Genomic DNA, 11,895 nt, shown 5'->3' with positions numbered 1-11,895 from the left:
AGCAATTCCAGTCTCTCTTGTCAGTAAAGCCCTTCAGATGCAATGTGCCCTAGTGGAAGATGGTTGTGAATAAGAGGCTGATCGGGGTGAGTTCCGGGGGCAGTGAGGCCGGTTGTGCATTGTCCTGCAAGCCAAGCAGCCAGAGTGGGAGGGGTTCTGCCCAAACCCAGCTGTTTGGCATCAGAAAGAGAAGGGTCATTTCAGAGCATTTCTAGGAGACTCAAACTCCCCTGCGTGGCCAGCTCCCGAGCGCGCACACACTCTGGAGTTCACAGGCCACAAGCAGAGCCAGCCCCCTGCTCTCATGCAGCTCCGGGCAGTCGGAGAGGAGAGGATGATGATTATTGCCTGAGCCTGTCACCACACCGGCTGCAGCAGCTGTGCACGGCTCAGTCCTGAGCTGTGCAAGGCTGGAGGAGGAGGCAGTGTTGCTCAGAGCCGAGCGAGGGTGGATCTCTCGCCATAGAAGCTGTCAGTGGGAGAGATGGAGCAGCCGTGTCTGAGAGCAACCTCCCTCTAAGGGATCCGCTGTGTGTGTGTGTGTCCCTGTGCCTCGGATTTCCGCCCGTGCCCCTAATCTCATGGCTGGTTTTACATCCGTGCACAACAGCTGGGCTTGCTCCATTCGGTGAGCTCCAGAAACAAAGGCACTTCAGAGCCGGACGGACACACGCCCAGCCGCCTTGTTGTTATTAGCCACGGAGGAAGGCGACAGCCCCGCGGAGCTCTCCGCCTCGCCTGCAGCCGGGCTCTGTGTGTCTGTGCGGGGGAGCGCACGAGAAGCCGCTCCTGCCTAAAGAGACCGCTTCCTCGGCTCCACGTTAACAGCTAGTGATTTTCCACCCCTCTCCGCTCCTTCCCCGACAAGTGGCTGGGCCATGGGAGACAAAGGAACCAGGTTGGTTAATATCTCTGTTGACAATGTGGGTTGTTCTGCTGCAGATGGGGATTCTGCCTCTTGCATTATTTGGATGTTTGCTGGACCGTAGACACCGCTAAGGCGCTGTCGCTCAGCCTGCTAATCCCGCTGCATTTGCATCCACTAGGATTTTTTTTGGAGGTGACGGGGGCGGGGGGGGGGATCTAGGCATTTGCTTTGTGTGCAGAGCAGTGTGTGGTATTTAATGGCACAGGGGAGAGAAAGCAGACTCCGAGCAATGCGCTCTCGGATGAGGCGTTCTCCACCTAATGCGCTTTAATAGCCCAATGAATCACCCATTATCCCGGGCTCTCGCTCTCGGTAGGCAGCTGCCGCTAGCCAGGGGTGCCCGGCGTCCGTCGCTGGGAGATGAGACAGCGGAGGCTTGAAAAACGGGACTTTTCCCAAGCGGGTGGTTCCCCCCCGGCCTGGTTCCCCGGGGAAGAGCTGAATAGAGAGGTGGCGGTTTTGCAGTGAGCAGCTCCCGGAATCTCCCGGGCTGTTTGCTGGGGTTGTTGACCTGCTGGGGCAGTTGCGGGGTGGTCACGTTTGGGGGGGGGGGGAGGCTGCATTTCCCAACTGGAGGCATTTTCCCTTTTCAGCTCTGGCTTTGCCTGGACCCAGTCCAGGGCAGTGTGGGCTGCTGAGGAATCCTTGTGCATGTTGATTTCCTTTCGGAGCCAAGCCCCTGCTGGTCTCTTGCCTGGGGGAGCAGGGCTGGCTCCCCTGTTGAGTCAGGGATTGCACCGCTGCTGTGGGGGGGGGGTCTATGGAAGCGAATCGTAGTCGCTTTCCCCCCCTGGGCTCTCCAGAACACAAAGCAAAGGGGATCAGGGCTGGTTGGCTCCAGGCCACGTTTAGATTCATGGCCCGGTCACTGAGCGCAGATGAACACGACGCTGTCCCTGCAATTGGCTGGCCTGCTTTGGGGTTGGGGAGCTCGCAGGGCGGCACTAAGGCGGGGTCCCTTTGGGGAGGGGGATTCATGGTCACCCCCCACTCCCGGTTCATGGCTGGTGCAGCTGGCCTGCTCGGCAATGTTGCGCTGAGGATGAGCCATGAGTCTCATTCAGTAGCATTGGCTTTCGTGGACTACAGCCCACTTCTTCGGATGCACATGCATCCGAAGAAGTGGGCTGTAGTCCACAAAAGCTTATGCTCAAATAAATGTTAGTCTCTAAGGTGCCACAAGTCCTCCTGTTCTTTTTGCGGATACAGACTAACCCGGCTGCTACTCTGAAACCATTCAGTAGCATGTGCAGCGTTACCTAGTTAGTTTTGCCAGAAGTTGGGAATGGGCGACAGGGGATGGATCACTTGATAATTACCGGGTCTGTTCATTCTCTCTGGGGCACCCGGCGCTGGCCAGGGGGCTTGTAGTAGGTGGGTGGAGTCGGTGCTGGGGAGAGTCTCCTGGGGACGGCTATCAGCCCTGGGCAACCTGAACTGCGCTGCCGCTTCCCACACCGAACCTGATGCTCATAGGTTTGGATCGGGGGCATGTTTCAAAATCCCCTCCCAGAGCTGCCCCTCCTCCTCCAGGGAGGATGGTCTAGTGGCTAAGACGCTGCTCTGGGACTTAGGAACTGTTAGTTCAATTCGTGGCTTTACCATAGACTCCCTCTATGACCTTAGACACTGCGCCGCTCTGTGCCTCAGTTTCCTCACCTGCAAAATGCAGATAAGAATCCTCCCTTTTCCCCACCCACCCCTTGCAAGCTCTAGAATAGGGACTGTCTCTTACTATGTATGTGTACAAGAGGGTCCTCATCTCAGAGTGCATAGGTTTTAGGAGGTAGGCCCGTCACAAAAATTAGATCCAGCTTACGGTTTCAAGCCCCTTTCCCTCAGTGGATTATTCTATATACATAAAAATTGATTCACCCATAACTAAAATGCACCTGTTGTTTTACTCATAACTGAAATGCAGCCACTTCTGGGGTGGGATTGTGGCAGCTGGTTAACAGCTCACAGCAACACTACACAACAGTGTGGGAAAAGGAGACCATCCAGTTGAATCTTGTGAAAGAGGGCACCCCGTAAAGCCAGGCGGGACCGTTGGTTCAGTACAGACACAAGAGGCAGAGAGGGACACAACTGTACTCTGATAATGCAGGAGCGAACTGTAGTACACGAATGATTCTCTCCTCTAGCGACTGGCCCAAAGACAGGAGAAGGGACCAAATGCTGGAATTGTAAAGGTCTTTGAGTGCTTGAATCCCTTTAAAAATCTGGCCTTGCTACCGTCATTAGCTAAGCCAGTGGTTCTCGAACTTTTGTACTGGTGACCCCTTTCCCAGAGCGAGCCTCTGAATGTGCCCCCCCTTATAAATGAAAAATACTTTTTTTATATATTTAACAGCATTATAAATGCTGGAGGCAAAGCGGGGTTTGGGGTGGAGGCAGACAGCTCGCGACCCCCCCATGTAATAACCTCGCAACCCCCTGAGGGGTCCTGACCCCCAAATTGAGAACTGCTGAGCTAAACGAACTGGATTCCCTTTGTGGCATCTTGCACAGACATGTTGTTGGGGTTTTAAATCTATGTATTGTTTGGATTTTGCTGCTAACTGTCTTTCATATTGAATTCCCTGATTTCTAAGCCCAGAGCTGCCTGTCTGGGGAGTGCAGTCCAACAGCGTTTCCTTGCTACCATACGTCGCACTGTTATTTATTTGTATTGCGACAGTCTTGGGCCAGAGCCCCATTGTGCTCGGTGCTCTTATAAACACGAGAGGGCCTTGTGCCAGGCCCCGAGAGCAGTTCTGCTGGCGTGACTCTACCGACCTGACAGAAGTGTTAGTTGATGCAACCGAGAAACTGTCAGACTGGATCCTAAAGTTGAGCCTGAGGGAGATTTTCAAGCCACAAATGGAAGTGCCTTTGAAAGTTCCCCCCTTTGTGCTTGAAATAAAAAGGGGTAGACTGGAGACTCTCCTTTCGCTGTTAGCAGTATAGGGCCTAAGACACACACTGGAGCAGTTGTGAGTCCATCCAGCAGAGGGCGTTGGTACCGGCCTGGATGCGCACGCGCGCACACACACTATGATAGCGGTATCTGTTTCCAGGAACTGGAAGAACTAGTCAGCAATGAGAAGGACACGAACTCTGAAAAACTCCCGTGAGTCAAGAACCTTGTGTGAGATCAGATGGTTGCGTTGCTCTTAAAACCTTTGATAACACAGGGCCAGCCCTTGTGGCCAGCCCTGCCGTGCTACTTTAGGATGCCTGTGTGCATACACACACAAACACACACACACACCCCATCCAACCATGGGAGGGAAAGGGTTAAGGCTGTCCAGCTGATGCTTTGTAGTCACTGAGCTAAGAGACTAAGCAGGATTCCTCTCCTGAGGTTTCCCTTTCACCGGGATCCCCCTTCTGCACCGCTGTGTGTGATTAATAATTTAGGCCCCGGGTACTTAAGGGACTGTCTCTTCCCATATGTTCCTTCAAGGCAACTCAGCTCAGCTGGCTTGTCTCTATCCTCCTCTGGGACAAGTTCAGCTGCCCAACCGTCCCCTCCCCTGTGAGGAAAGTGCCATCGCACCTGGGGAAACCGAGTCACGGAGGTTATTGTGCTGAGAAGAACCAAACTCTGCTGCCTGTAGGCCTGGTGCACCCTGCCTCTCTCCCTGCGGCACTACTCTGTGGACTGAATCATTTATGCCCAAGGTACTTAAGGGACCGTCTCACTCCCCTTCCATCCCGCCTCGGCAGCTGGGCTTCCTCTGCCCTGATGTAGCTGATTCGTGTCTGTGCTGGGCCAGTCAGGCTGGGATGTCTGTTGTAACCCCTTCCACGACCACACACAAGGAGGGGTGGGTGTTAGGATGCGCGTGTGCAGGGGATGGGGGTGCTGTACCCAGTGTGTGGGGGGGGGGCGCCGTAGTACCCAGTGTGTGTGTGTGTATGTGTGGGAGAGGGAGCGCCGTACCCAGTGTGTATGCAGGGTGATGCTATACCCAGTGTGTGTGTGTGTGTGTGTGTGTGTGTGAGGGGGGAGCACTGTACCCAGTGTGTGTGTGTATGTGGGGTGATGCCATATCCAGTGTGTTTGTAGGGTGGGGCCGACGCTGTACCCATTTGTGGGGGGGGGCGGAGGCGCTGTACCCAGTGTGTGTGTGTGCGGAGGGGGGGCGCTGTACCCAGTGTGTGTGTGTGGGGGGGGAGGGGACACTGTACCCAGTGTGTGTGGGGGGGAGTGGTGCTGTACCCAGTGTGTGTATATGGGTGGGGGCAGTGCTGTACCCATTGTGTGTGTGGGGGGGTGGCACTGTACCCAGTGTGGGTGTGTGTGGGTGGGGGCAGTGCGATACCTATTGTGTGGGGAGGAATGGCACTGTACCCAGTGTGTGTGTGTGTGGGGGGGCGACGCTGTTCCCAGTGTGTGTGTGGGTGGTGGGGGCGGAGCTGTTCCCAGTGTGTGTGTGGGGGGGGGCACGGAGCTATACCCAGTGTGTGTGTGGGGGGGGAGGGGGCGCTATACCCAGTATGTGTGTGGGGGGGGGCAGTGCTGTACCCATTGTGTGTGTGGGGGGGGTGGCGGCACTGTACCCAATGTGTGTGTGGGGGGGCAGTGCTATACCTATTGTGTGGGGGGGAGTGGCACTGTACCCAGTGTGTGTGTGGGGGGGCGACTCTGTACCCAGTGTGTGTGGGGGTGGTGGGGGCGGAGCTGTTCCCAGTGTGTGTGTGTGGGGGGGGGCACGGAGCTGTACCCAGTGTGTGTGTGGGGTAGGTTGGGGGTGGCACTGTACCCTGTGTGTGTGTGGGGGGGGGCAGAGCTGTACCTAGTGGGGTGGGGGGGTTCTCCACCCTGTGTGTGTGTGTGTTTTTTGGAAAAGAGACCACTAAGGGGGGATATGATTGAGGTCTATAAAACAATGAATGGGGTGGAGACAGTGAATAGGGAAATGTTATTTACCCCTTCACATAACAAGAACCAGGGGTCACCCAATGAAATGAATAGGCGGAAATGCCGAGGGCCAGGTGGCCAGCGGGGCTGAAGGGCTTGGGAAAATCCCCCCTCTTCGCAGGCCCCTTGATATCTTTGTCAAGCGGCCTATGCTGCCTGTGCCTCAGTTCCCCATCTGGGCTACGGGGGTGGGGACACCACCCTGCCTCCCAAGGGGCTGTGAAGAAAAACACACTGGGTGAGGGGGCCCTGTAAATGCCTCCACAGGGATGGGGCTGTGCCTTAGCGGAGGTGCGACTTGCCTGGCCACATGTGGAGAACTGTCCGCCCACGCTGCTTTCCTTTCAGCTGGGTCTCTGAGCTGCCAGCTGACACCGCCAAGTGGCTCCACAGCGCCTCTTTAATTACGCTGTTCTCTTCATATGCAATTCACAGCTCGTCCGGGGTGAGAAACGCTCTCCCCACACAGCTAAGATCCCCAAGTCCCTGCTCAGGGGTAGCTCACAAGTTCCAGTTTCACTCCTGTTTCAGGGAGTGTTTCACGGCCAGCAGCTGGTATGTAACCTACACCCTGAGCTGGCATTTTCACTCCCATTGACTTTCAACCGATAGGCTCCCCTGGGAATCCCAGCCCAAATCTCCTCTGCACCTGAGCAGAGCAGCTGTGTGCTAGGAGCAGGTGAGCCAGAAAGTGCAACGGGTCTCTTTATACCGTCCCAGCAGAGAGTAAAGCAAACTATGAACGGATCTGATAAATATCTGGGGTGCTCGTCCCCACTGGACTATTTGTTTTCTGCACACGGCGCCTTTACATTTCTAAGCCCTCTGCCTGTGTGCAGAAGGCGTGTGACTGGTTTTCTCATTCTCTGAGCCCCTACACACACACACACACACACACACACACACACACACACACACACACACTCTCTCTCTCTCTCTCACTCTGCGCTCTCTCCTGGAGACTTGACTTTCGTTCTTTCTTGTTGTTTCTCCGTGATTTAAAGGCTCAGTGTAATGCAGACAGCAAAGGGAAGTCAGCATAGAGACCGTGATGGCAGTAGGAGGGGATTGGCCCAGCTGTGTTTGGGGTGGACTGGAGCGGGCAGAGACGGGAAGGCGGCAGCAATCATGATAGGGGGGAATTACAATTTAGGGCCCACTGAAATCCTGCCTCACTTTGAGTCCTGCATGGAGAAATCAAAGCCCAGGTGCCACTGCAGCCTTGCTTAGCCCTCAGGCCTTGTGCTAGCGCTTTACACACCCATAGTCACCGGGTTTCCTCCTCACCCCTGGCCCAAGAAGAAGGGAGCTGCTTCCTGCCGCCGGTCCTTGAGGCTGGCTGCCTGCAAACTGGCTTTGGTAATCGCTGCCCATGGCTGAGCGTCGGGTGCCTCTGGCTGCCGATCTCATGTCTAGAGGACCCCAGGGATCAGTCAAACGCCAACACAGCAGCGACACAGGAGTGAACCGGACACACGGCCTCTCTCCCCAATCTCCGCTCCGGTGGCTGCTCGCACGCCCAGGAGCAGATCGTGAAATTGACATGTCCCTCCATGCTTCCCCCCATCATGTACATACGATCAGAGAGGAATAGATAAGGAAACTGACATTCCACCACACAAATCCCCATCATGTACATACAATTTCATGTGTTGTAGATGCGCTCTCTCTCTCTCTCTCTCTCTCTCTCTCTCATACACTCACACACACACACACACACACATGACTAGATTACAAATTCGACATATCCTACCAGACTCCCCCCGTCACGTACATACAATCACACGTGCATGGGTGCGCATCCACAGGCACACGCAGGCGGCTGCTTCGGGCCCCTGGAAAGCAATAGGTGCTTGTGGAGTCAGATGGGATACCCCGGCAGACCCTCTGATTTCCTGCCCCATTCTCCGGCTAACTCTTTCACCGGCGAGAGCTCGGTTTGACACTCTGGGGAGGGTCTGTGCTGAGAACACCATACAAACGCAGCAGCTTGTGTGTGAGCCCACCCTGGGAAGCGGATTTGATATGAGGACGGAGAGAGGGACTTGGAGGGTCTGGTGTCAAGCGGCCTGGAATGGAGCTTGCAGGCTGTGGTGCGCCCCACGGCGGTTGTGGATTCTGCCTTAGCAGCATTCGGTGTGTGTGTGGGGGGGGTGATGGTGATTGCCAAGCAAAGTGGTGGCTTGGGGATGTGCTGTACCAGCTCTGCCAATGCACCACAGCCCTCCCCACGTTCTTCTCCTCCTGTCTTTCCGGTACCTACGGCTATAAATATCTTCCTGGTACGACGTACCACACCATACAGCCCGATTTGCACCACGGTGTCTCCTCTGTCCTATTGTGCCGTCTGGGGTCTACACAGAGCACTGGGTCACAAGTCAGGACTCCGGGGCTCTATTCCCACCTCCGCCAGTGACTCGCTGTGTGATCTTGGCAAGTCACTTAGGCTGGGATTGTCAAAAGAGCCCACCACCTATTGGATTTCCTTCCTAAATAATCCATGCCTCAGTTTCCCTACTAGCATAATAGGAATATTAACCCTGACCTAACCTCCCGGGTGGGATTTGAGGCTTAATTAACATTTGTAACGTGACTGGATGAACGATGCCTGAGAGATCTCCCCTCTGGGTGGGTTTGGAGATGCCGGTCGTTGGCAGGAGAGCGGCAAAGCAAGCCTTACCGAGATATTTGCTGGGAAACCGCAGTTACGACTGCCCAGGCTCATGCGCGGGGAGAAGTGATATTATGTTAGACCTGCCCACACACAGCTTCTTTCTCTCCCTGCATGCCTGACAGGCCGGCTAGGATTGGATTAAATCGACAAATCTCTCTCGCTCTCTCCCTTTCCTTTAATTTTCAGGGTGCGTTTCCTCTAATGTGCAAAGTTTTGGAATCAAATCCCTTGGAATCTTTTTTTTTTTTTAAGCTTTGAGGGGTATTAAAATGTCCATGATTAAAATCAGCCTGTATCCTGCAGAGAACAAGCATGGAAATGATAAAGCAGCCAGACCCTGGAGGGTTCTGTTGATTCGGGGCAGCTTAATTCATGTTTTGGTCTTGATGGTTCCCTAAATTACAAGGCACAGGTGTGCCTGGGAATGTCATTTCAAAGGAGCATGGCCCTGGATTTGCTTAGTTATGAAACCTGACCGGTGGTGGGAGTCCTTAAGAAGCAAATGCTTAACCAATATTTGACATGTCCATAATCTATCCCACATGGAGAAGTTCCTGGATTTCCAAACGCCCGAGTTAACCCTTTGAACGCTAGGGCTGCCCTGAGAGCGTCACGCTTGTAGCTCACCTGCTAAAATCTGCAAGCCTGAAACATGGCTCTTAAATTCTGCTCCAGCCGAGTCTGTCTGTAGCACCCCCAGCTGTTGAGATCAGGAGCTGGGTGGGACGGGGAACTAACTGCTTAGGGCTCAGTGCGGGAATGACTAGGGGAGATCTCTGGCCTTGTATGATGCTGAAGGGCAAAGTAGACTATTGTAATTGTTCCCTCCGGCCTTAAATTCTGAGGGGTTCCCTGGACCAGTATCATACCCCGGCAGGGCCGGCTCCAGGCACCAGCCCAGCGAGTAGGTGCTTGGGGCGGCCAACGGAGAGGGGCGGCACGTCCGGCTCTTCGGCGGCAATTCGGCAGCGGGTCCCTCACTCCCCCTCGGAGCAAAGGACCAGCCGCCGAAGACTGAAGCAGCGGCGGTAGAGCCGAAGTGCCGCAGATCAGGATTGTGGCTTTTTTTGTTGTTGTTGCTGCTTGGGGCGGCAAAAACCCTGGAGCCGGCCCTGTACCCCGGGGTGCCATTGTGCTATGTATTGTACAGACACACAGAGGAAACAATCTACCCTTAGATCTTACAAACTCCCGATCCTGGAGTGAGATCCTATGTGAAAAGACTCCCTTGGGAGCAGGGAGCTTATTGCAGGACCAGTGCCTAAATTGAAGGTGGATTTAACAAACCCCATGGGTAAAAGGTCCGAAAACTGGCCCCCCAGTTATCCAGACCTCCATGTCTACAGAAGCGTGGCATATCCCCCAAGTGCGCCATACAATTAAGGTTTTTAATGATTTCAGAGGAGGGTCCCACGCAGAAGCAGGACCTCTCGGCTCTCAGTGAAATGCTTTGATTTAATAATTACCTCAGTGACAGGATGGATGCAACCAGATTCAGTGTCTGAACACTGCCCATCTCCGCGTCTTTCTCTAACCCACTTCCGGTGAGAGCCGGCAGCGTGCACTAGAGGGCGCTATGCTGCACCCTGTTTCTAAATGCCTATGAGCGGGCTTGGCTTCATTCAGTTTGTTTTTTATGTCATTTATGCTGATCAAATCGATGTTTCGTTTTAAGCTTTTAAAAAAATAATGGATTTTTACATTTTCCCAGTTGTGGGGAAGTATGGGAGGGTCAGACATTGCAGGGGAGGGGAAGTCAGACAATAATTATTTAATGACGTGTAAAATTGTAACGCTTCATAAACGTTAAAAACACAAATTGTCAGCATCACATGTCAAAATATACAAAGTCGATATCCTTCAATCGGACACTAAGAAGTTCTCAAGCAGCATTTTTCTTCCTTGGCCTAGCTGCACATTTCGATGATTGGTGGAAATACGTTTCCCCTCGGTTTGTGTGTGTTTGGTGAAATCAACGTTTGCCAACATTTACTGATAATAATCTAATCCTTCCAAGCCTAAGGATCTCTTTTAGAAAGACATCTGGTCTTGATTTAAGGACTCCCAAGTGATCTAGAAACCTGTCATGTCCCTAGCTAAGTCATTCCTCTGGTTAGTTACACGTTGTTACTGATGGGAATTGCCTTTGCATGTTTTGTATTTCATGTTTTTGTTTTTACCCACAAATTCTATCACTGTGAAATAAAATAGCCCTTGTTTAAGTAGGACCTACACTATTTTGTGTTCTGCAAAGCCAGTATACGGGAGACCAAGTTAACTAACACCCTCCGTTCTCAGAGCAGTGCTGATATCCCAGGGGATCCTGGTGCACAGTCGTGAAAGGGAAAGAACCCCAGCCATGCTGGCTTGTGTTTCACAGGACATGGAGCAGTGTGTATGGAGAAGGGGAGCAGTTTAGGGGCAGGTATGTTTTTGCGGAGTTTCCACAGGCGTAGGGGAGGAAGGATGGTCCAGTGGCTGGGCCAAAGGCGTGGGAGTCAGCAGACATGGGTTCAAGTCCCTGCTTCACCCTGGCCTCTGTGTGTGCGACATGGGGCAAATCACTCAGCTGCTCTGTGTCTGTTTTCCCACTTGTAAAACAGGGTTGACGATAAGAGCTATTATGGGTACTGGTAAAGGGAGAAAGGAGCCTTTTACCTCTACATTGCTGCTTCAGCTTCAGTCCAAGATCATTCCCATCGGGCAGCTGTGGCAAGGCCAGTGTGAACCATGTTGTGGAGCCGTTTCCATCTCTCAGCAGCCCCCGTCACAACTAGTACCCGTGCAGCCCGGAGCCTGGCCGTCTCTTCCCCATGAGGCAGGGGCATTGTGTGGGACACTTGTCTCGCCGCTGCCCTCTTGGTACCTGCTCTGAGGTGATATGTCTTTAAACCATCTGCCACCCGTGCTCCGAAGCTCTGTCCTGGAACTGACGGCAGCATCGCCAAAGGAGTAAACAGCGAGGCAGGAGGCTTCTCCTGCTCATGCGGCCAGGCCGGCGCAGTAAACACTCAAACATGTCACCTAATTATTTGCAGCTTCTCTAAACAAGCATCCCCCGATCCTCCCCCAGCACATGTGCTTGCTGTACCCCAGCCAAGGAAAGTCATTGACAATGAGGCAGCGTTTCCAGCCCTGGCCTGCTTTGTTTTCACTAAGGCTCAGATAGGACCTGGGCTGGGAACTGGCAGGCCTGGATCCTGCAAGGTGTGGAACCCAGCTTGCTTGTTCCGTCCCCCTCCCCAGTGGTACTGATGGAGACCTGGCAAAGGCTGGTGCAAGCACGTCCCTTTTAATTGTCAGGATCAAGCTGCTGCGCCCCATGAGATTTCCTTCCCCAGCCGTCTGGCTAAAGGACCCATAGAGGCTCATGCATTCAGCACC

The 11,895-nt window shown here is 53.8% G+C and overlaps 1 protein-coding gene across 4 annotated transcripts in view; it reads left to right on the top strand.

Moving 5' to 3' along the window:
* Positions 1–306: 306 nt before the first annotated feature.
* LOC101952224 (beta-arrestin-1) overlaps positions 307–11,895 on the top strand; it is a 173,398-nt gene continuing 161,809 nt past the window's right edge. Inside the window, exon 1 of one of the 4 annotated variants that reach the window (XM_065596405.1) lies at positions 307–898. In XM_065596405.1, coding sequence (XP_065452477.1) covers positions 879–898 — 20 coding nt within the window. In that variant the 5' untranslated portion in view covers positions 307–878. The remainder of the gene's footprint in view (positions 899–11,895) is intronic. The other 3 variants (XM_065596424.1, XM_065596403.1, XM_065596396.1) reach the window with 3 other exon arrangements.

This window comes from Chrysemys picta, chromosome 1, assembly GCF_011386835.1.
Source record: "Chrysemys picta bellii isolate R12L10 chromosome 1, ASM1138683v2, whole genome shotgun sequence".
Taxonomy (NCBI): Eukaryota; Metazoa; Chordata; order Testudines; family Emydidae; genus Chrysemys; species Chrysemys picta.
The sequence above is the reverse complement of the archived record's forward strand: the minus strand, read 5'-3'. Positions and strand labels throughout refer to the sequence as shown.